The following is a 23258-nucleotide window of genomic DNA, read 5'->3' as shown; positions in this document are numbered from 1 at the left end:
ATTTTGGTATTTCCCATCAAGTTATAATGATCACTAGGAGATGGCAGCATTGTCAAACTGTTAGAACACTGACTTCTGCAGAGCAATTTACAGGTAAGTGGTAATTTCTGTCTTTTCATATTTACAGTCTGCAAAGTTCACTGAGATACTTCCTGATGAAACCCCATACAATTAAGTATTTTACAGTTTTAACATATTCCAATTTTGAGACAAAACCATGGTTTTATGAAATCTTAATGTACAGAACTCAGTTTTTAATGAATAGAGGTCCCTTATTTCTAATAAGGGCATTATTACAAATGCCTTATTTCTAGCTCACCAGCAAAACAGGTAATCTCAGGAGCTAAATCCCAACCAGTAACAAAATGCTTTCTGACTAAACAGAGGCCACCTGAACTCAAAATTAAGTTGATATAAGCATAAAGGAGACAACACCATCAGGGCATCCCCAGAAAATGTCACCATGAATAAATATAGTTTGCAAAGCAGGCAAAGTAAGGATTTTTATTCATTGCTTCCATGCCACAGACCACAACAGTGAAGTAAACGGACTAAAGTTTTGCTCTGTGCTTAATGGGGTGGCTCTGCAGCATCTTCTAAAGCCTACAATATATGTTAATATAATGCTAAGAGCCTAAGCACAGAAAGTTGTTTTTCTGTTATCCAAACAATGACTGGGCCCACTATTAGTTTCTGAGTATTCTATTAAGCTTTAATTTATATTCTGAGTAAGAGAAATTTGACAGATCCTTCTTGTGCTCCACAAAATGAACAAAGGCTACACCATCAATGCATATAAAAGAGGTAAAATTGATTAAAAATGCAAATATTACTATCTGCTGGTAGAAAATTCTCTCAGGAGCAATCATTCTAAAAAATTAAACAAGAAATCCTTTCATTTTAAACTGAGAGCAGAGCTGGAAGTTGTATTACTCTCTGCTCAAACTTTCTTTAATTAGGAATCAGAAACTTTCTTGTAACTGAACACTGTATACAAGAAACAGGGTAAGTATCTGAGGTTGGAGATGCAGCATCTGACAGTATTTTCCTCCTCTGAATGCCACAGGCAGTGTGCTGGCCTACTGCTACCAGGCTTCATCCACTACAATCCCATACTAGCTTTACACTGTTCTATATATGAATTATATTTCACATAATTAAAGGTGTTAAAGAACTGGGTATTCATCCTTTGTAATACTGTCAGCAGGATGCTAGTTTGGGAATGTAATTATGCTAAGAAAAGAGGGTTTTCACACACTGTGACATTTAAAAGAATTATCTGACCCACACATTCGACAGTGCAAGGCAGGGAAGCAGAAAAAGGACTCAAACAGGAAAAAAGGAATAATGTATTCAGTATACAATTCCCTGTTACTTAGAGCAAATTCAAGATCAAATTGTTTTAAAAAACATTTCCGCAAAAATACATCTAGATGAGAACATTACGGAAGACAGTATGTAGTTTCCCGCCATGTAGTTATGTTTCCCATATGTCCCCCATGGAGAAAACAAAAATAAAAATAATTAAAAAAACATTTCTCAGTAGATATAAAGCTATCGAGTAGGCTATTTCTTAATTAAAAAAAATGCAGTTGCAGCGTATTGTTCAACTAATGAAAGAAAGCCAACATAAGTTCTGTGTAATTCTGAAGAGTTAACAGAGCATTAATAGAGCTATTATAGATAGTGCAAACTATCAAGAAAAGATTAAGTGAATTACTGCTTAAATGAAAGCGATGTTTTCTCCCCATGAAGCCAAAATTTAACCCTCAGGTGAAAGTTAGAACAATCTAAGATCCGTTTTGCCTTCTTCCAAAAGGCAGATAGTGATATAATAAGGAATCAGTTACAGTAACGAGGAAGCATTTTTTCTAAAAGAGTTTGGTGCCTTACAAGTACTGATCATAGGCAGCAAAAGATGCAATTAATTTCCCAATAGCTAACAAGGAGGAAGAAACGGGACAGATGTACACAAGGTATCAGTGCAGACAGGGAATCAATAACCTGATGGTCAGAGTTCTGTGCACTGTTGAATTCATAGCCACTAGAAAAAGGAAAAGTAATCTCTCACATCTTTCCCACATCTCATTCACCCCCCACGCAAAACAGAAATGCACACACTGAATGGCAGCTTTTAAATACAAAGCTACACATCTTATACTAAACACACGATGCTTTGTAAGATCCTGTCCAAGAAAGGCAATTTGTATAACATACAGTCCTATTCATTTCTTTGCAACCTGGCTATATACTATTTTAAAAACATTCTTCCCTACGTTTCCAATTACACTGCAATTTTTTTTAATAGTTAGCTACCAACCAGAAAAGCAAAGACAGTTTTCCTGTCACCAGGCACACTTTGTATTTCTGTACATAGCAAAATTTAAAACTTAAAGGGACAAAAAGTGTTTATCTTAAAATATTTAATTTACCTCTGCTTCTACATCCACATTCTGTTTCAGAAGCAACTTCAAAATGTCAACATGGCCATTCTGACTAGCCGCTTGCATGGCTGTGTGTCCAGCACATTGTCCATTTACCTGGAAGCATATTAATACTTTGAGATCATCTGCAAGATACACACATGCATACCTATGAGACACTGTATACATTCAAGTGTCTTAGAAAACTTAAAGCAACAGCATATCACAGCACATGAAACTACGAAAAGAACTATTTTTAGACAGCTGTCTTTTTGACATACATTAGGATCTCCTAGAAGATCTCCATTTCATTTTTACAGAATTATCTGGATTGAAGGAAAGACGCAACAAAGGGATTTACTTCAAACATCAAGACCTTAATGATAGCTGGATTAAAAAAAAAAAATCACCTTTGGGCTACTGTAAAGGCAAGATTTTGAGAACAGGTCTCAGAATGATACCAGTTCTCTGTTCTCAGAATGATGACAACTCTCTCTCCCTCTCATCATCATTTCCTAATTCATGTCCAGAACAGGAGTCAATCTGAACAAAATACCATGCTTTGTATAATCTTGAGCTACAGATTACCCTTCAGAATTGATGGAGTTTAATCTCTGCTGTAGTGAGAAAAACATCTCATGACTTCAAAACATGTTCCCTGACGGAAGTCCTATAATTCTTAAACATTTTCTTTTAGATTTTTCACTGTTACGTGATTAGACAATTTGGTAAAAAAGTACCTGACAAAGCACATTAGGTGGTCTACTTTATGAATTAGAAAAAGAAAAAAATAAAACAACACACACAAAACCCACCCAAATCAGTCCTCCTTCCTTTTATCTCAAAACAGAAGAAGTTGAAGACCCTTCACTAATTGCAAGCATTTGACTCTCTGCCCTGACTCTGGAAGACATATGCCTGAAGGTATTTTAATTCACAGCAGACAACATAACACAAAACTTGTCCAGTGAAAAAAGGTACTAAGCAGCATTTTCATATATTCCCCAGCACATTTCATAGGACAACAAATAGAAGAGACACTGGAACCAGTTGTATTACCTCTATGCAGACACATTACTGTCTGGCAAGGGTCGTCTAGGACAACTTAACTTCTTTTAGTATTACAGGTCCCCAGAACAAGCCCCCTCCAGAACTGAACACTCACATCCACATCTGGTCTCTTTAGCAGATCTTCCACTTTAGCAACATCTCCATTGGCAGCAGCTTTAACCAATTCTTCATTGAGATCTCCAGATTCTTGGGTTTCAAATAGTTTCTTCAATAGCTGGGACAATCTCTCTACAATTATTAAACAAAGCACAGTTAAGATTACAGTTCTAGTCTCGAAAGAACAGAAAAATAAGTGAAATTTGTTCCAAAATACACATACATAGTAATACACAAACCACCATAAAATGGCAGCTTTAATTTACTATTCAGTTTCAAGGAAACACTGCACCCCATTATCCTTTACATAGTAGAGACTGTCACATCACGTATTTCACAACAAAATTGATTTAACCACAAATAGCTTGTCTACTGTGAAATACAAAAGGGAGGGGGAAGAAGGTAAAAATATATGTTGATATATTACGCTTTTTTAGTCTTCTAGCTTAACTTCATGTTAGACTGAAAAAAAATCTCCCACTGTGATTAGTTAAAGATTGTCTAATTAAGTTTAAGACAATGCATTTAAGGAAAGAACACTATCCTGAGTAACTGCTTGCAACAAATTCCTCCCTTATGCTTGGTATCCCACAACACCTTTTAAACAAGGAACAAATATGCTGCTTGCTACACCCAGTAACACACTCTTCATGCCTTAGAGCCTATTCCAGTCTAATGTCCCTTCTAATCACTTCAATTTTAAAGCCCTTGGAGCTGCACTGTTTTAAAGCCCTCCAAGCTTGCATTACACTTGTACCGTAGCCAAACAGAAACATAAATTTGGAGTTTTTGCACCTTATCAAGAGAAGACTGAATAACATCTCCATACCCACTGCAAGCTTATTCTTGTATCTCTCTGTGAAGTTAACGTTGGATTAGCTGAACCCTGGGTCTGAGTTTTATTAACCTTACTTACAAATGATGTACTGGTACTTAACAATTTTGTGATTAACACTACTACTCATCATACATGCGTTACAGGTTATTCTTCCAACTTACCACCAGACGCATTACTTATAGCGGATCCTGCTGATGCCACCTTTGAGACAGCTGCTGGATTATACGTCCAAGATGTCCCACAGACCTCCACCTTTAAGTCACTATCTGAATAGATCTGCTGGACACGACCAACTTTACCCAAAGTCTGCATTGAAGAAAACATCAAGTGTAAATAATACTAAAAATAAAATATTGAGAAATCTGAAAGTTGTAACAAAACACAGATTTTATGAAGTCTGTTGTGTAATAGTACAGCCACTAATCCCTTTAAATAAGTTTCATCAGGCTAGGCAGATTACTATAGCTGAGCAAGTATTACCCTGCTTAGTGAAGTACACTTTCTCCGACTTAGAAGAAAGTCACAACTGACTCCCATAACCTCCAGGTACTTTAATAATCACAATCAGAAAAATTATACGAGTTGTATGATTCTGATAGTCCAAACATACAACTACTTACAGGAAGCATTGCTTCAGCCCACTCTCCATGACCTCTTTGAAGAAGCTTGATTCGCTCCAAGTCATAGCATACTTGAACAAGGTCACCCACTTGAAACTGAGAGGTACCTCCTTCTGCACCTTGAGCAGCATCTCCACTTCGGACAACGTTGGCTTTGGTGAGAACAGCTGGATTAAACGTCCACCTAGACAATGAATCGTTTAAAGCAGAGTCTAAACTTGGGAAGTGAAAGTATGCTTAAAATAATCTCCTTGTATGCCTAAAGCTCTCTACAATTTGATACTACGTCATATATGCTGCTAACCATTTTTTTGCCCATACACGTCTGTGGCTCTTTAGTTTAATACTGCCAGGTAATCCTCAGAGATGTATGTTTCTGAAACAAAGAAGAAATATCCTCCCAGACAAATAGGAAGCAAACTCAAAACAACGTAATAGTCCTGAAAGTAGCTACACAATTCGTTTATTTTTTCAGGGCAAGAAGGAGACAAGTCAGTCTGTTTGGAAAGGGAAAGATTCAAATCGTCTCACAAAGAATTGTACTGTAAGAGAACAACAAAGAAAGAACTCAGGATTTTGCCCCTTCCCAAGTAAGAAGATGCAACGTTCAGTTTAAAAAATGTTCTCCATCAAATGCACGGCCTAGATGCACCTCAATTTTTAACTGAGCTATCCTCATTTGTACTGTAAGTTTTATTGGTTTACAGATATTCAGCTGTTTTTATGCTGGATTACATTATAGTATCTAATACAGTGGTGTGTCCTTTATGTGTCATTTAGTCTGGGGTTGACTTGCACTCAACTGTCTGATCTCACTGAGAAGCAACAGATGATCTCTATAAAGTACAAAGTCAGGAAAGAGACCACAAGATAGATTAGCTCCCCTGACCGGCTCTGCAGCCACGACTGTCAGACACGATGGTACTTGCACCCCTTCAGCTCAGGTTAGCTGGGAAAACAGCTTTTTTTTTTTTGCAGTACTTCGCAATACTAACAAACAATATCCAGGGGCAATACATGAACAAATAACGTGATATTGATCGATTAGAGTGCTGAGCAATCACCAACTGCATGAAGTTCAACCGAAGCAAGAGTTGGATTCTGCACCTGGGACAGGGCAACCCTGGCTGTACGTACCGACTGGGGGATGAGGGGCTGGAGCAGCCCTGCAGAAATGGCTCTGCGGGGTCTGGTTCATGACAAGATGAATGAGAGCCACCAGTGAGCCCTGGCAGCCAGAAGGGCCAACCGTACCCTGGGGTGCATCAGGCACAGCACTGCTCAGCAGAAATAGAAAGTTTATGTCCAGTGGAAGAAGGGAGAGGCAACTCGGGGAGAGGACAAGGAAGTTGATAGCATATGCAGGGAAAAAATCAGAAAGGCGTGAGCTCAACCTGGCCACTGTGGTAAAAGAACAAAAAAGTTTTTTTACAAATACATTAACAGTAAGAGGGCCAAGGAGAATCTCCATACTTTACTGGATGCGGTGGAGAACATGACTACTATGGATAAGGAAAAGGCTGTGATTCTCACTGCCTTCTTTATAAGTCTTTAATAGTCCAGTTATCCACGGGGTACTCAGCCTCCTGACCTGGAAGTCTGGAACAGGGAGCAGAATCAAGCCGCCATGATTCAGGTGGAAACAGTAAGAGACCTGCCACTCTACCTGCACTGTCACAAGCCTACAGGGCCAGATCGGATCCACCCAAACGTGTTGAGGGAGCTGGCAGATGTGATTGCTGAGTTGCTTTCCATCATCTATCAGTGGTCCTGGTCAATGGGAGAGGTCCCAGGTGACTGAAGCCTTGCTAACGTGACACCCATCTATAAGAAGGGTTGTAAGGAGGATCTAGGAAACTACAGGCCTGTCAGCCTGACCTCGGTGCCAGGACAGGTGATGGAACAGGTCATCTTGAATGCAATCACACAGCACGTGCAAGACAACCAGAGGATCGGGCCAGTCAGTGTGGGTTCATGAAAGGCAAGTCCTGCCTGACCAACCTCATCTCCTTCTATGACCAGGTGACCCACCTGGTAGACGAGGGAAAGGCTGTTGACGTAGTCTACCTAGACTTCAGCAAAGCCTTTGACATGGTCTCCCACAGTATTCTGCTAGAGAAGCTGGCAGCCCATGGCTTGGACAGGTACACTCTTTGCTGGGTTAAAAACTGGCTGGAGGGTTGGGCCCAGAGCGTGGTGGTGAATGGAGTTGAATCTAGCTGGCATGAGTGGTATTTCTCAAGGGTCAGTGTTGGGGCCCATCCTCTTTAATATCTTTATTGATGACTTGGATGAGAAAACTGAGTGCACCCTCAGTGAGTTCGCAGATGACACCAAGTTGGGGGAAAAGTGTCAATCTGCTGGAGGGTGGGAAGGCCCTGCAGAGGGACCTGGACAGGATGGGTCGATGGGCAGAGGCGAATGGGATGAGGTTCAACATGGCTCAGTGCTGTGCCCTGCACTCTGGCCACAACAACCCCATGCAGCGCTACAGGCTTGGGGCAGAGTGGCTGGAAATCTGTGCAGAGGAAAAGAATCTGGGGTGTTGGTTGATGCTCACCTGAACATGAGCCAGCAGCGTGCCCAGGTGGCCAAGATGGCCAACAGCATCCTGGCTTGTATCAGGAATAGTGCAGCCAGTAGGACCATGGAGGTGATCGTCCCCCTGTACTCTGCTCTGGTTAGGCCACACCTCAAGTGCTGTGTTCAGGTTTGGCCCCTCAGTACAAGAAGGACACGGAGGCCCTGGAGCACGTCCAGAGAAGGGCTACGAAGCTGGTGAAGGGCCTGGAACACAAGTCCTGTGAGGAGCGGCTGAGGGAACTGGGGATGTTTAGTCTGGAGAAGAGGAGGCTCAGGGGAGACCTTATTGCTCTCTAAAACTACCTGAAAGGAAGGTGTGGGGAGCTGGGGGTCGGCCTCTTCTCACAGGTTACTAGTGATAGGACTAGAGGGAATGGCCTCAAATTGCATCAGGGGAGGTTCATGTTGGAAATTAGGAGAAATTTCTCCTCAGAAAGAGTAGTCAGGCATTGGAACGGGTTGCCCAGGTGGTGGAGTCACCATCCCTGGAAGTGTTTAAGGAATGTTTGGGAGTGGTACCTAGGGACATGATTTAGGGGGGTAAATATTGGTGGTAGGGGGACGGTTGGACCAGATGATCTTGGAGGTCTTTTCCAACCTTAAAGATTCTATGATTAGATGACATCCCCAACATAAGAAGTTCACATCGTAACCCATTTTCCTGAAATCCCACAATACACTACTATTACCATTCCCCCTTAAAAACATGAGATACTTTGTAATTAAAAAAAATTAAAATATTGTATTAAGCTCTACCTCAGAAATAAGATACTCCACAGCTTTATTATTTTGGACTCAAACTTTCACTAAGTGTGAGAGGAAACAAACTTCTTTTCCCTCTACAGTTTTAGATCTTTAAAGATCTGAGAGCTGCGCGATTACTCAAGTCCTTGTTACACGTTGCAAAAGGAATATAAAAATTCTCAGGGAAATCTTAATATACAGAAAAGGAGAAAAGAAAGTTTCTGGCAGCAAGTGATCACAAGTGCAGAAGGCAAAGACAGTTTCGTGAGATCAGTGATGAAGGCTATATAACAAACCTGTTGCCACTTGGATATTGTACTACAATGTCATGATCCTCATCAATGCCACAAACTGTTCCAGTTGTTGTTAAGGTTTCAAACATGCCATCAGTCCATCCTCCGTGACCATGCTGCAAAGACTGTACAATTTCCAAATCAAGGTCGATGTTTACAAGGTCACCAATTTGCAGCCCACCAGGATTTCTGTTACCGTTTTGCTCACCTGAAATGGAAGAAGAAGAAAATACTCAGATGGCCACGTTAATTTTCCAAGCAATCTAAACAACACAAATTCATTTCTGACACGGAACTGATACCCACAAGACCTCTCCATGTCTATGAAACTGTAGTGGCCAAGAGCTAAAAGGGAGGGACGTGAACAAGTTAAAACCCTGAATCTCTGGGTATGGAATTATCTATTTCTCACTGAGTTTTCACGACAAATAGTGAAAATGGTAAATGATAAATACTTGTGACCGGCTCCAGTATGACCTCTAACAGGGATAGTAACAGCTATGGTTCTAGGCATCGAAACAACTAGCTCTGATAGTTTTGAGGCATCATATACAGAGTGCCATGTACCGACTCAGAGGCTGACAGATATGCCCAAATAATTTTGTTTTGTTTTGTTTTGTTTTGTTTTACATTGCGTCAGTCCCTGGAATGAGGAGAAGCACTGGCAAAAGACTATCCAAAATGACTAATGATTAAAGTCCTTATAACCTTGTAAGTGTGGATATGACTGCAAACAAGAAAACCCACAAATTTTTGTGCGAAAACCTTCTCCCTAAACCACACCTGCTTTCAAAAGACACTTCATACCAAGAAGTCAAAAGCTGGCGGAAAACAGCATACATCCACATACATCAAGCTGCGTTGACTGATGAGAGAATGAACTTGTAGATCTGCTTGCTGACAGAACAAGAGGATGGTATCTGGTACCATCCACTGAATAGCAAGAGTGACAACTGCAGAACTCACGTAGATGGAGTTCAACAGCAACATCAGTGGCAAAGGAGAGGGTGAGTCTTTAATAACACTGCTGCCTTAAAGGGGAAAAAAAAAGTGTTTCTCCTCTTCCAAGCAAGAAGCAATAATGGAGGAGGGGTCCTCACACTGTAATAAGTAGAAACACGTAGTTTGACGCACAGAGACAATAACATTCTTTGGAGGGAGACCAATTCCAGAGACCAAAATCCACACCAGACGTTGCAGCACTCAAAGTCTGCAGAGGACAGAATGGTCAAGAAGAGACTACAACGCTGCTTTACAAGAAACTGCTAAGAGAGGAAACACAGCCATGAATGGATGCTCACGTTCAATGGACTTTGACTTCTATGACCACCCACGTTGTCACAGTGACTTCTCTCTGCCCTGGTCTTTGTTAAAGGACCTATAGACAGAACGCTATTTTGAGTCCGCACCCTTTACCTTTGCAACAAAACACTCAGAACATGGAGACAGCCAATTCTGCAAAGACAAAGTCAAAAAATATTTCTACAGAAAAGCTACTGATAAAGAACTCACTAAATAGGAAACCAATGATATGAAGACAAACGTTCCAGAGACAGCCATGATTAGACAGGGAAGAAAGAGCAAAACCAGCAAAGATTTATAGAAGTGTTAACTGGAGAAAGGGATATCTGAAGGTTACCTGGTCTGATATTCCACACAAAGATGAGCTAGCAACAACCACCTGAGGTCAGCTATGGCTTTGTCTATCTCAGTTCTCAGAAAGCACCCAAGGACTGAGGTTCCACAACTTAGGTAACTTTTTCCAGTGCTACTGTCGGCATTACAGAAAATTTCTTCAATACATGACCTGAACGTCTCAAGTCACACCTTCAGGCTACCACAATTTGTTGTTATACCATTTGCCACAACTGACATTTTGGTATTACCATTTCGCTGAATCCGTAGATGAGGGCTGTGGGAGAAAGGTCCCTCCCACTGTAAGCAAAGAGCAGGTTTAAGACCACCTGATGACACTGAACAAGTACAAGTCTGTGGGGTCTGATGCCACAAACCCCAGGGTCCTGAGGGAACTGGCTGAGGGAGTTGCCAAGCTTCTCTCCTTCATATCTGAAAAGTCCTGGCAGTCAGGCCATGTGGTAACTGGAAAAAGGGAAACATCACTCCCATTTTTAAAAAGGACCTTGTGAGGACCAACTTGGGGTCCCGCATCCAGGTCTGGGACCCCCAGCACAAGAAAGATGTGGACCTGTTAGAACAGGTCCAGAGGAGGGTCATGAAGTTGATCAGAGGGCTGGGACACCTCTCCTATGAAGAAAGGCTGAGAGAGCTGGGGATGTTCAGCCTGGAGAAGAGAAGGCTCCAAGGGAGACCTTATTGCAGCTTTTCAATATTTAAAGGGGGCTTATAAAATAGATGGAGAGTGACTTTTTGCTCAGGCAGACAATTGCAGGACAAGGGGGAATGGTTTTAAACTTCAAGAGGGGAAATTCATATTAGATGCTAGGAGGAAATTCTTCTCTCAGAGGGCGGTGAGGCACTGGCACAGGCTGCCCAGAGAAGCTGTGGATGCCCCATCCCTGGAGGTGTTCAAGGCCGGGTTAGATGAGGCCCTAGGCAACCTGGTCTAGTGGGTGGCATCCCTGCTCATGGCAGGGGAGCTCAAACTACATGACCTTTAAGATCCCTTCCAACTCAGCCATTCTACAATTCTATTAGCATTTTCAGTCACCCTTCAATTAGTAGTAGACAGCTAGTGGATTACACCTTCACCTCTTCCTTGCCAGACTAAACAAGCCCAGCTATTTCTCCTTGTAAATTATGTCCTCACACTCCCTTAACCACTTTGGCAAACCAACATCAGATGGAACCTCTAGAGTTTCTATTAACCTTTTTTGAACTGAAGGTGTGGAGGGTGAAAGTGTCAACACAAACTGGACACAGCCTCATTACCATTGAGAAGAAAAGGCCACAAGTTGTGTCAGGGAGGTTTAGGTTGGGTATTAGGAGAAATTTCTTTATTGAAAGGGTTGTGCAGCATTCGAATAGTCTGCCCAGGGAAGTGGTTGAGTCACCATCCCTGGAGGTCTTCAAGAAGTGTGTAGATGTAGAACTTAGTAGCATGGTTTAGTGGTGGACATGTTAGTACTAGGTTAAAGGTTGGTCTAGATGTTCTTAGAGGTCTTTTCCAACCTGAATGAGTCTGTAATTCTAATATAGCCCCCTATGCAGTTTGCTTTGTTTGCAGTGATGGCATACTGCCATCACATTTGGTATTCACTGCAACACCCGTGTCTTCCTCGGCAAGGCTCCTCACTTAGGAATGCAAAATTCCAAGTTTGTCCTGGTACATAGGGTTATTTTAACCATTTCATCCACTTCTGGTGGAAGTCCATGAGGTCTCCATTCACCGAATTCTTCACCTTCTCAAGATTTCTCTGAATTAAAGCTCTACTTTCCACTACATGGCTCAGCCAATTTGCTGTCACCTGCAGAGTTTCTGAGACTGGATTTGCCTCATCATAAAGGTCACTGAGGAGGTACTGAACAAAATTAGCCTCGGTATTTTGTCCTGACTACATGCTACTCTATTTTAATTAGGCCCCTGCTGGACTATTATTTGTACTCTACTCTAAATAACACAAAGCTTCCAAAATAATTTCCTAGCTTTTAGTGCAAGTACAGATTTAAATTCACAGCATGAATATATCTGTGAACTATGTTTAGAATACAAATGAAAGGGACAGATGTTCTACCAAAGAGTGAGACTGAGAAGATGGAGGATAACGTGGTTAGAATGATGAACAAAGTTCATTGTCATCCATTAAGAGCAACTTGATAAAGTGGAAGGGAAAGAATTTAAAGTCTCCTACTAACTTCAGTGATCAATATTCATGCACTCAAACACAGTATCACCCCAAAATAAGCTCATGTAGAAAGCATAGACCTGTACTTCTAAAACATGAACCAAAACGAATACAAGGTATGCATAAGATCCTAGGTTTACCTGTGCGTAATAAAGAACTTATTTCTACTTATACATTCCCACTTATGTCAGACTCAAGTGACAAAACTAATTTCAAGTACACAAGCAAGATACAAAGATCAGAATAACTTGCATTTTTACTTTCAAACAATTCCTCTACCTGACAGTACACAGCTTTCTGGACAACATTATTGGTTTTTTTGTTTGTTTTATAAAAAAGGCAAACCTTTACTGTTTTTACATTTTTACCATTGCTGTCAAAAAGCAATAGTGCAAAAATCAAAATTTTCTGTAGTGTCCCATTTTATGACCAGATGTTTCACAAAGGAAATTACACATTAAGATAACAGAGAAATTTGTGCCAAGTAATCCATAAACTTTATTCCAATTTGCCTGTATTTCAAAAAAAAGGAACATGTGGCAATTATTTTTATTATATATTCCATACATATTTGTAGCCCAGCTAAGACAAGAAGAATATGTCACTGCAATAGCAGACGTGGGAAACTGCAACCAGGTTTTCACAACATATACTAGTATTAGCACAAAATAATAGGTTAAATTATATGTTCAAATGTTTTTTTTTTCTGGCTGAGTATATGCTACTTTGTTAAACATCTTTGAATATCTAAAGGTCTTAGAAGAATGCATAAATGTTTATCTCCTTAGAAATACAGTGCACAACATGTGACTATTTATTACTCGTTCAACATTTAACAGCTCCCTTGCCATCAATTTGGCACACTGATACCAAGTAACACTGAGGAAAGAGTTACAGTTTATTATTAATGCACAGAAGTGCTACCATTTACAGTTCACTATGAGGGAGAGTCATTTTAGATTACAGTTGAAAAGAGAAATACACACTACATACAATTAACATGGATCAAAACAAATTTACACTGTCTTCAACTCACCTAACACAGGACAATGGTCCCTGTAGAAAGAGCCTCCTTTTGCATCTTGGACACATTTCAAGTCAGACTAGGGAGAGAGATTAAGGCAACTTTAGTCCTCACTGACTGAGTCTCCAGGTTAACATAAATCAGTGAAACTAGAATTGAAATACACTCAATTAAGGAAAAATGAAAATTTCTGTGTACAGAAAACATACTCCATGAAAGTCAATGATGCAAAGAAGCTCAAATACTTCCGAGGCTGTCAGCCTTGACATTCGCAAGATTCAAGTAACACTTACCAATACAAAAAGGCTATAAAGGATAACAAATTTTTAACCCAAAAAGGTATTAAAGTAACCCATCTCCTTGGCATTGTTCTATATAGTTATTGTTAAAAAAAAAAAAGGCATATGAATACAAGCAAATAAAGAAAGTAGTAACTGCAGACAGTACTTGAGGCCACAGCCTTTCCTGTACGGTATTATTTCAGGCTCGCCAGTGCTGTCCCCTCTTCCCAAACATTTTTCTGGCATACATATATTTTAAAAATTTAGAGAATAAAACCTAGCACCTGAATTCTAAAAACTGAACAATTTCCTATGAAAAACATACAGAATACAAAGATGCGGGTTTTAATTAAGCTGAACTAAACGTGATCATTTAAAGATAAAAGTACAAAAGCATATGCCTTCAGAAAGATCATTTTATTATGTGAGGGACAGAAGTTTCTAGTGTGATAACCAGCTCCTATTCATAAAGCCAGGGGAGCTCCTGTAATTCTCCCTTCCTCTAGTTCTTTCTCTGTGTAACCCTTTAAGCCAAACGGCTACCATCTGGCATTGCTCCTTACGGATCAATCCTCACTAAACAAAGGGCATTTTGTGTGCATGATGGGCTGAGAAGGAGATTGGAAACTGTCTGTATATGTGTCAGAATATTCTAACGGAATGGGGGAAGAAATAAAGAAGACAGGCGGCTGCGATCTAATCAACCCTAACTAAGCAAATGTTTTTTATAAATATTTTTTCCACACCTAGGATTTAGTGACAGACTGTACTCCTGCAAAAGGATTAAAACAAACTCTCGAGTCTTCCAAGTCACTGAGGGAGGCATTGATGACCACCAGGCTTCCCTCAGTGACCCGGACCTCTGAAGAACGCACCATCACTTTCTGAAAAAAGAACAGAAACTGCCAGATAGAAATAATGAGATTTAGCTGCTCTCCAAAGTAGGAGAAAGGAGGCGTCAGCTGGGCAGAGAACAGCCGGCCTGCAGCAGCATGCTGCCACCCGGTGGGCAGGCCCTGGCTTCAAGTCGGCCGGGGACAAAAGGGCCACGCTGGCCGTCCCAGATGGCGAGCTGACAGACGCCCACAGACCCATAATGGGCCTGGAACCACTCGGTCCCATCCCCTGAACGCAGCCTCCTGGGCCAGGCGACAATCACAGGCGCAGGAGTTGTTTTTCTTTCTTCACAGCATCGACCACAGAGTGCAGGAGGGTCCTACACAGTTCTCCTTGCAGCCAGGCGACGCTCAGGTGCATTACAGCAAGCGTTAACTTGCAGAGCAACAATGGCTAAAAAGCTAACTGCAGAAATAAAATATTCAGTAAAAGGCTAATTACTATCTTGGGGCAGAAATTCTCAGGAAGCAAGTTAGTTACCTTGATTTTTACAGAGTAACACAAAAACCTACACATCTGCTCTCTCTCTTACTACGCAGCCTGCACCATGCACTATGCAGGTTATTTCTGGAGTATAATGATGTACTTGGGTGTGAAACTAAGCTGTAGCTTGATGTCCAGCATCAGCTTTACACTCACCTTCCTTCCAGCAACATGGTGGAGTCAATGTTAAGATTACTACAGAGGAAAAGAGTGTGTTTCTATTACAGAAAAGCAAAGTAATGTGTTCATTTTTAACACGTCATCACCAAAAAATTGAAAAGGACTCAAAAATGCACAGAAAGATGAGGCACTGACAGAGATTAAGGCAGTAAAACTCATATATACTGTATTTACAAAGAGTTCTTTTGACAACTTTGTAAACAGCACTACTAGCAAATGTAACATCAACATAATACAGGCCTTAAAAATAAAACACAACATAACCAACCTTGAAAAAAAAATACAGGAGTTTTATGACAGGAAACTGTTCTTATTTGTACTTCAGTACCATGAAAACTGATTGAGCAACTAGAATTGTACTTGTAGCAAACCAGATACTAGTTTTATCAAAATTGGAAAACATGCTTTCTTCTGCCCAGGTCATTTAATTCAAAAATCAGGGGCAGTACTATGGCATCCTCCTCTAGGGACCTCATGGTGAGAGAGCCCCTAGTAAGGAAGGGCCACAAACACACACGAAGCCTGGCCACAGTGAGCTGACAGCACATCACCTCATCACCTAGCTTTGCTCCTCACTTGGAAAGTGCTGCTGTACTGTCCTTCAGAGAGCTCCACTGGGATTTTTAGAAGAGCCTGAGTCTTGTAGGTGGACTGAAACGGCAGACTGTTTGGAGATTAGGTGTACAAGTGCCAAGGGGAATGTACCAAAAAAAAAGGAGAATTTGAAATGCAAGATTTAGACTCACTGTGATGCTGTGCACAGAAACAGAAGTAACAGCTGTGAGTCAGGTATAAATACCTGATGGAGACAAATATGCACAGATGAACAAAAAACATAGGCTTTCATACATTAACTGAACGTAGAAATCATTCAGTGAACCCAGAAGATGGCTCTCTTCCGAGAAAAGAAACAGAAAAACAAGCTGTAGATTTTGTGGAATTTATGTATACTTAGAGAAGAGACAGGAACCCCAGTTAAGCAGAAAATCATTAAAATGAAAACTCAGTGGGTACTGACAGTTTCTGCCTACAGCAATCTTCATTCTTTTACCATCTACCTACTGACTTCGCTGAAAAACTCTCTGCTTTTCAGAAGTATGTGACTGGATTACATCGAGATCATGATCATGTCAACCAAATGGGAAACACAGAAAATGTAACAGCTGGCTTTGACTTACTATCCAATTATACCAATGAAAACCCAGCCATTTCATCATCATAAAAACTTCAAGGAATAAAAAAAGTGTATTACAGCAATGTCAGCAGATGGTGTAAAAAGGGCCATCATCTCTGACCTTGAAGAGTAAAACAGTGCCGAAGGAGCAGCTGCCTATTGGAATAATTGAGTTATTCCAATCAACACAAAAGGCCAGCCACCCGAACCAGGGAGGTAAGTTTGCAGATGTAATAAGGAGACCAGGTGTGCTAAGAAAAAGAAGAATGTTTGTGAAATAGCACCTACATCAGCAGTAAATACCAGGACAGAAATTAATACTGATCTGACAGTTAAACCAACCATGCCACAGCTGCAGGTGTTTGAGGTAGGAGGGAACACACCCTCTAAAGGTCATTTTAAGTCTCAAAACTGAGAAATGTTTTTGGCAAGGAAACATGCCCTCGCAGGGCAAATGAGGAAAGCCAGGGCACACAGCTTTGTCACCGGATTACAGCAATGAGGGACTGGACAAATCCAGAAGTCCTAGCTAAAAGTTTTAAGAAATGCAGCATTTCAAATTAAATGAACTGAAATCTTTTTCAGTTTCAAGAAGCTGAGAAGAGTGAAAGCAATAAAAGGAGAAATTATCATTTCAGTTATTTCTCTAATCTAAAGAGATATGAGGCGTAAAAACAACAGCAACAGCTTCTTACAGAGAATGTCAGAATGCAGACACGTCCTGACTGAACAGTAAGGGTCTATTGATTATAGGTACTTATAAAAACTTTCCATGTGTAACTTCCTTTGTTTCTAAAGAGGATCATTTTAAATTCACAACTGTCTTCCTTGGAGGTTTACATGATAAATTAAAAAAAAATGTAAAATGCATTTCTGTTTAAGGGAAGTATGTTTCTAAGAAACTCACTTATGGAGAGATGAAAAATTTTGCTTGGTTGAGACTACAGGAGAATGAACAGAAATAAAGCCACGTGAAGAGAAGCAAAACAAAGTCGGCTGACAAATGCAAATAAATATACAAGGTATATACGTACACATAAACATCTCACTCCTCTCTCAATTTAAAAACAACTACCCCTACTTTCTAAATGATATTGGAGTCACAGCTTGACAATACAGAAAAAAGCCATTGTATTAATAATAGAAATCAACAACTCCATGCTCCCAGCAATGTTCCAGACAAATTCGTGGATTAAGATAAAATTGACTCTTTGAGCAATTTCACAGCTGCTTGTGAACTGGATTCTTGCTGATCTTTCCTACATTCCTCATTTTTGAAGTACTGGAGGCAATGTAACAAACTGGAGATTTGACTTACATTCTGTGTTATAACTGCAGCAGAAAGAGCATTTCTACATATTTTATAACTCTCACCTGCAACGCCTTACGTGACAAGAGATCTGCCTTCTTATTATTTTTAAAATGTGTGCTAATAAACCACTCTTAAAATCCTCTAGAGTAATTTAAAGGACTATCCTTTAAACGTAACCCAATAAATACTGACTAGTAGAAATTGGGCACCAACCAGATCAGAAACAAAGTTTAAAAATAACATCAAAAACATAAGGGCCAGGAACCTTATTAGCTTCCCTCATGCACTCAACTACTCAGACTTTTGTGGGGAAAAAAAGTACACAAACGCAGATGGCTTACAGATTACGGTGACAATGATGGATGATAACTACAGTTACTTCTTTCAGAGGCTACACAGATGAAAGGAAGATCCTCCATAATGAAAAACAAGAGGAGGAGGTTAATCACAGCAAAAAAGGCAAGTGGTATAAAGCAAAGAAATTTAATAGCATAGGAATAATTCCTAAATACTGAAACAGATTTCGGACATTCCTGCTAGAGGAACCATTTTCTTCCGTTTTTACAGCAAAATCATTCTACCAGTTAGTAGTAGAATTATAATGCTTATTGAAAACCAATGGATGTTACATCCTCATGTGCTTCATATGAAGAAATTAAAACTCCAAAAAAAAAAGTCCAAAGAGCTAAATTGCAATCTTCTCATTCAATTCTAATTTTCAATAAAAAGATTAAACTGTACGAAAAGGCTGCATTCATGTATTCTTCAAGTAGGTAACACAGTTAACAGCTTGGTCTGGCTCTAGAACCTGAATACACATATAGGTATGAAATGCAAGCACTGTTGATAACCATATTAGCCAACTGTACTTGGTTCCTGCTATGGATGTAACAAACATGTTTTTCAACCTAACAGTACCATAAAATCAGATTTCAGTTTGGGGATTTGTGGCCTGCGTCAGCACGGCAGAAGAAACACCCAGACTTAAATGCTAGACTTCATAAAGACAGACAGGATGTGCACCCTCGATCACTTCATATGTAAACACAGCAACAGCAAACTCGATTAAAAACTCAAAGGATCTGATCACAAATAAATGGAAGTTTTCAGCCAGCACCTGCTGCCCTACCAGCCAATCCTTGTCTCTCCCACAGAAAAGCTGGCAGGCTGGATAGATTCATTTTGAGGACCAGATGCAGCCTGTCAGCTATCAAATAAGCAACCCTGACTTACAATAATAAGCTGTGTTTCTTTAATCAGCTCCATTTGTGTCTGAGGCAAGTGTTATTCATTTGCAAGTATGGGTCTTTTCCCAGCTGTATTTACATGGGCAAACACTGAGTATTGTTTCCACACACTCTGAACATTCTTAATCAATTCTTAGGTCCCCAGACAAGTTTGTCCCAATTTTTATATGGACTTTCTGACAGTCTATTAGCCAGCTTTTTGGAACAGTACATAATGAAACATACAAATTGGCACACAACTGATCAGTTATAAAATCTACCTTTACATGCAAATGACTGTCACAGATATACAAAATCCTGTCTGAAGTCAGAACTGCATTTGATGAAAGGGTTTGACAGAGGTAAAAATGAATGTAGAAATGGATTACAATCAGTTAAGCACTACATACAAGGCCTCAAATTATCCTTTATATGTGTGTGTACATATAGTATGTATCCATTATATGTTATGCATATATATCTAGTTTCGTAAGCAGTTTAACAGCTCTTTTTTGTTAATTATCAAATTGACTGACCAAATATTTCTATTTGTACACATCTTGTGGGGAAAGCTGCCCTTTACTTCTCCATCATCAGCTTGCAGTTGATGTAGTTAATAAAGTATTTTAGAAATATTTAATACTTCCTTATGTGGCAATAGCTTGGCAAAAGAATAGTTTTGTAAACAAATAATAAATACATTTTTATTAAGGGAATAACTACTTCAGAACAGAGTATGGCTTATCTTAATGTAGTAGTTCTGGGGTCAATAGTAACATTTAGTGATTCCATAGCATTATATCTCCTATTAGACAGTCCATAAATTTTAACATAACTCCAAAATTGCAACACAAGAATCAGTTGAACTCATTCTGTCTAAACTTTGGTAACTGTGCTCCTTTTCCATGTGTCACAATCAAATATTAGGGAGAAGACACCAACCATTGCTTTAACAATATTATACTACGTAATACTGTAACCCCCTCCCCCCCTTTTGCCAGCATTTAAGAAATATTCTTTAGAACTGAAGGGACCAAGAAGGATGTCACTCAATAGTGACTTCATTTTACCCTTAGCATCTTCCTGTTGCCGGCTGAAGAAATAACAAACTTTCCAAAACATGCATCAGAAAAGCTGACCTGCACTTATTCTTTCTAAATCTGATATTAAAATAATACATTTACTGCAAAAGTGGTATTTAGTATTTTCTTTTTTATTCTGAAAGTATTTTACTTCAAGTGAGGCTAAAAAGTAAATAATTTCGCTTCCTGAAAAGCCAACTAGTCATTGTTTAAGATCTTATTACTAATACACATCTGATAAGATGACACCTCAATGTTAAGTTAACATGGTTTTCCTCTGCAGTATCAAACAAAAATCATGCAAAGAAAATGCTAATTAAGATGTTATAAGCAGTTGATAATCGAAGTAACCTTCCCCTGACCCACATTAGGATAAGAAAACTGAGCAACAGAAGGCACTTAGGCTAGAGTCTGACCTATTTTCTCTCTAAAGCTGTAGCAGTAGCCGTAGAAGCTAGGAAACAAAAAATGTAATGCTAAAGTGAATTAAGGTTGTAACGTAATTCCATACCTTCCCACTGCATTGCTCACAAGAGGGTGTTGAGTTTGATAACTTAAAAACTGCAAATCTTGCAGTAATCACACCAAAATTTGAAGTGAACTTGAGAAAAAATAGGGTCTTTAAAAAGTTCATGAATAAGCTTTTTTCTTTTCTGAATTTCAATTTAAGCACAGTAAGATAATTATGTATGCAATGTAAATATTTACGCTACTCAGGCAAAAAGGAGCTCTTAACTTCAAATCACTCCTATGTTTTATTCCCAGATCAGACTTTCCTCCTAATACATATGCATGATCCATACAGCTGTACTCACAATGACCTGACTAATAGCAGCACACTGACAAAGGATATTACAAAAGCAGCAGAATAGCACACGTTATTCTTACCGCCCTTCCCCCTCCAAGAATTTTACCCTTTATGTTCTTTTATACTTACCATGCCCTCAAAGCCAACTCTGTAAAGGTTTTTAGCACCATTGTCCCAAAGAACGTATGCTGCACTATGTGGACTTGACGCGCTCCAATCTTGGATTTCAGTTACCTATTTATAAATAAGAGAAGTGTTTATGTAACCAAAAAAAACTCAGAAACACGATGTGAACTTAGAATCTTCTTCACCCCCTCAGACAAATTCACAATACAGCAGTCTTACTGAATTTAATTTAAAAAAATCTTATTAAGCTTCATATCTGTTGATACAAGCATTCCCTAGGTGTCTTAATAAGCCTAAGTATGTACTTTGCAAATCCATCTTTCTTCCATATATTTGGTAGATAATCTAGCTACATAAGTACAAAACGAAATCAGCACCGTAAACATTTATTTTTATGATGCTTTGACATGTTCTTGCTAGAATTAGTGTTGCACTAAGAAAAACAGGATGAAAACTGTTTTAATTGCTCCAATTTGTCTGTATAACCTGCATTAGCCTGGTGGCAGTAGCAGAGACAAGGTTTTATTTCCTGAGCCAATTTGTTTAACAGCAGGACAAAAGAAGGGAAGTGAAAAGGACTTTCCCTGACATTTCTGAAATCATGAGGCCATGCAGCAAATTCTTAGACCGCTTCTATTACTCAAAGAATCAACTTCCAGAATTTGCCTTCATTCTTAGCTTTATTTATTTGAAAACTGTTTCTGCTTTTTGCTTTTCCTAGTTTATATCCATCATGAAGACACTTTATATGCATTTATACATGTCTTCAGCTTGCAAATAAGTCCCACTAATTCTAGTTTAGTACATCGCACAGACAACACAGGCTAAGACTCATTTCGCAAGGTTTCAGAGATTTCAAAACATCCTGCAAAATTCATAGCAAGGGGTAAATAAATCAAGATGAAAATAAAGATACATCTGAATACCCTTTGCTTTAAGAGATTTATATTATTTCCTCTCAATAAAATTGAAAATGATATCCTCAGAGGTCCTAAAGCTTCTATAAACATCTAGGATATGAAATAGACTAACTATTTTATTCAGAACTTCTCACTTTATTTGAAAGGCTTCTTAAGCATACTAAACATGAACAAAAACATCAGTTCACCCAGACAGAAGAGCATCCAATTCTCACTCAATAATATCTCATGTATGGTGGTAAGTCATTGCCTATCTTACCACACCCGGCTTTACGTTCATACTTATAACAAACTCTCATTAGTTCTCAAGTTAAATCTACATTGTTTCTAATCTTAATCTCAGCAAATTTTCTGTGTCTTTCCATGCAATCCAATTTTCCATAAATCAAATTATTTTTATCATACAACTGTACCAAAAGCTCACCATGTCCTAAATAAGCCAGTAATATAACATCCACAACAGACACTTGCAAAGCTTTCATTTTACATCAGAAAAGTCTGTCTCTATAGATTATTAGACGAAAAAACAAAAAAATCAGGGTGCAAGCACTTAAAGCTAAGACCAAGAGACTAACAAATGTGGTGACCCACAAGCACTCAGACCACAGAACGCAGGAGTGACCAGAAAGGGCTATGCTCGAGAACTGTTTTTACATCATCTCTCCAGTAACACTAAATATACTCCAGATCTTGATGTTATAAAGGCTGTCTTAGGACAGCCAAGACAAGTTTCTAAAGAAAATTGTAAAAAAGTAAATTTAAGTGAACTTCTCATACTGTACATTGCCTCCTAAGTGCTTGAGCATTACAGAGCAAGATTCGGAAATGACTAAGAAACTAAAGTACTGATTTTTACGGTGATCTATCTTCTCTTCAGTAAGAAAGGTTATTGAGATCATTACATGAACATGCAGAAATGCATCTTTTTATTTAAACTAGTTTTATTTTATTTTTTTTACCTTTCCCCTACGGCCATTGCCACCGTCTTGATCTTCCCATTGCCAGTCAACTCCTCGCACCACCCTGGCACCTGCAAAGATTCCTCTTGCTGTAATTTTCTTTGATTTACGGCGAGACTCCAGCAATACCCTGAAGTTATTAAAAAAACAAACAACCACCCAAAAATGTCAAGATAATAAAGAAAGTCCAAGAATCCTTCGGGGTAGAAAAGAAGGTAACCATCTTGAAATAAAAATAACTGCATAAATGCACATTTCATCACCGCCATTAAATTCCCAACTTGAACAGCAGAC

The 23258-nt window shown here is 39.3% G+C and overlaps 1 protein-coding gene across 3 annotated transcripts in view; it reads right to left on the bottom strand.

Moving 5' to 3' along the window:
* Positions 1 to 23258, bottom strand: part of MIB1 (MIB E3 ubiquitin protein ligase 1) — an 81007-nt gene that overhangs the window by 45884 nt on the left and 11865 nt on the right. For all 3 annotated transcript variants that reach the window (XM_048057925.2, XM_048057926.2, XM_048057927.2), the window contains exons 3-10: positions 22965 to 23094; positions 21089 to 21193; positions 13529 to 13595; positions 8672 to 8876; positions 5049 to 5232; positions 4590 to 4734; positions 3589 to 3722; positions 2433 to 2540 (exon numbers count right to left, since the gene is read on the bottom strand). In XM_048057925.2, the coding sequence (XP_047913882.1) occupies positions 2433 to 2540; positions 3589 to 3722; positions 4590 to 4734; positions 5049 to 5232; positions 8672 to 8876; positions 13529 to 13595; positions 21089 to 21193; positions 22965 to 23094 (1078 nt within the window). The remainder of the gene's footprint in view (positions 1 to 2432; positions 2541 to 3588; positions 3723 to 4589; positions 4735 to 5048; positions 5233 to 8671; positions 8877 to 13528; positions 13596 to 21088; positions 21194 to 22964; positions 23095 to 23258) is intronic.

Source organism: Anser cygnoides, chromosome 2 (genome assembly GCF_040182565.1).
Source record: "Anser cygnoides isolate HZ-2024a breed goose chromosome 2, Taihu_goose_T2T_genome, whole genome shotgun sequence".
NCBI classification, from domain to species: Eukaryota; Metazoa; Chordata; class Aves; order Anseriformes; family Anatidae; genus Anser; species Anser cygnoides.
This window is presented reverse-complemented; position numbering and strand designations above follow the sequence as displayed.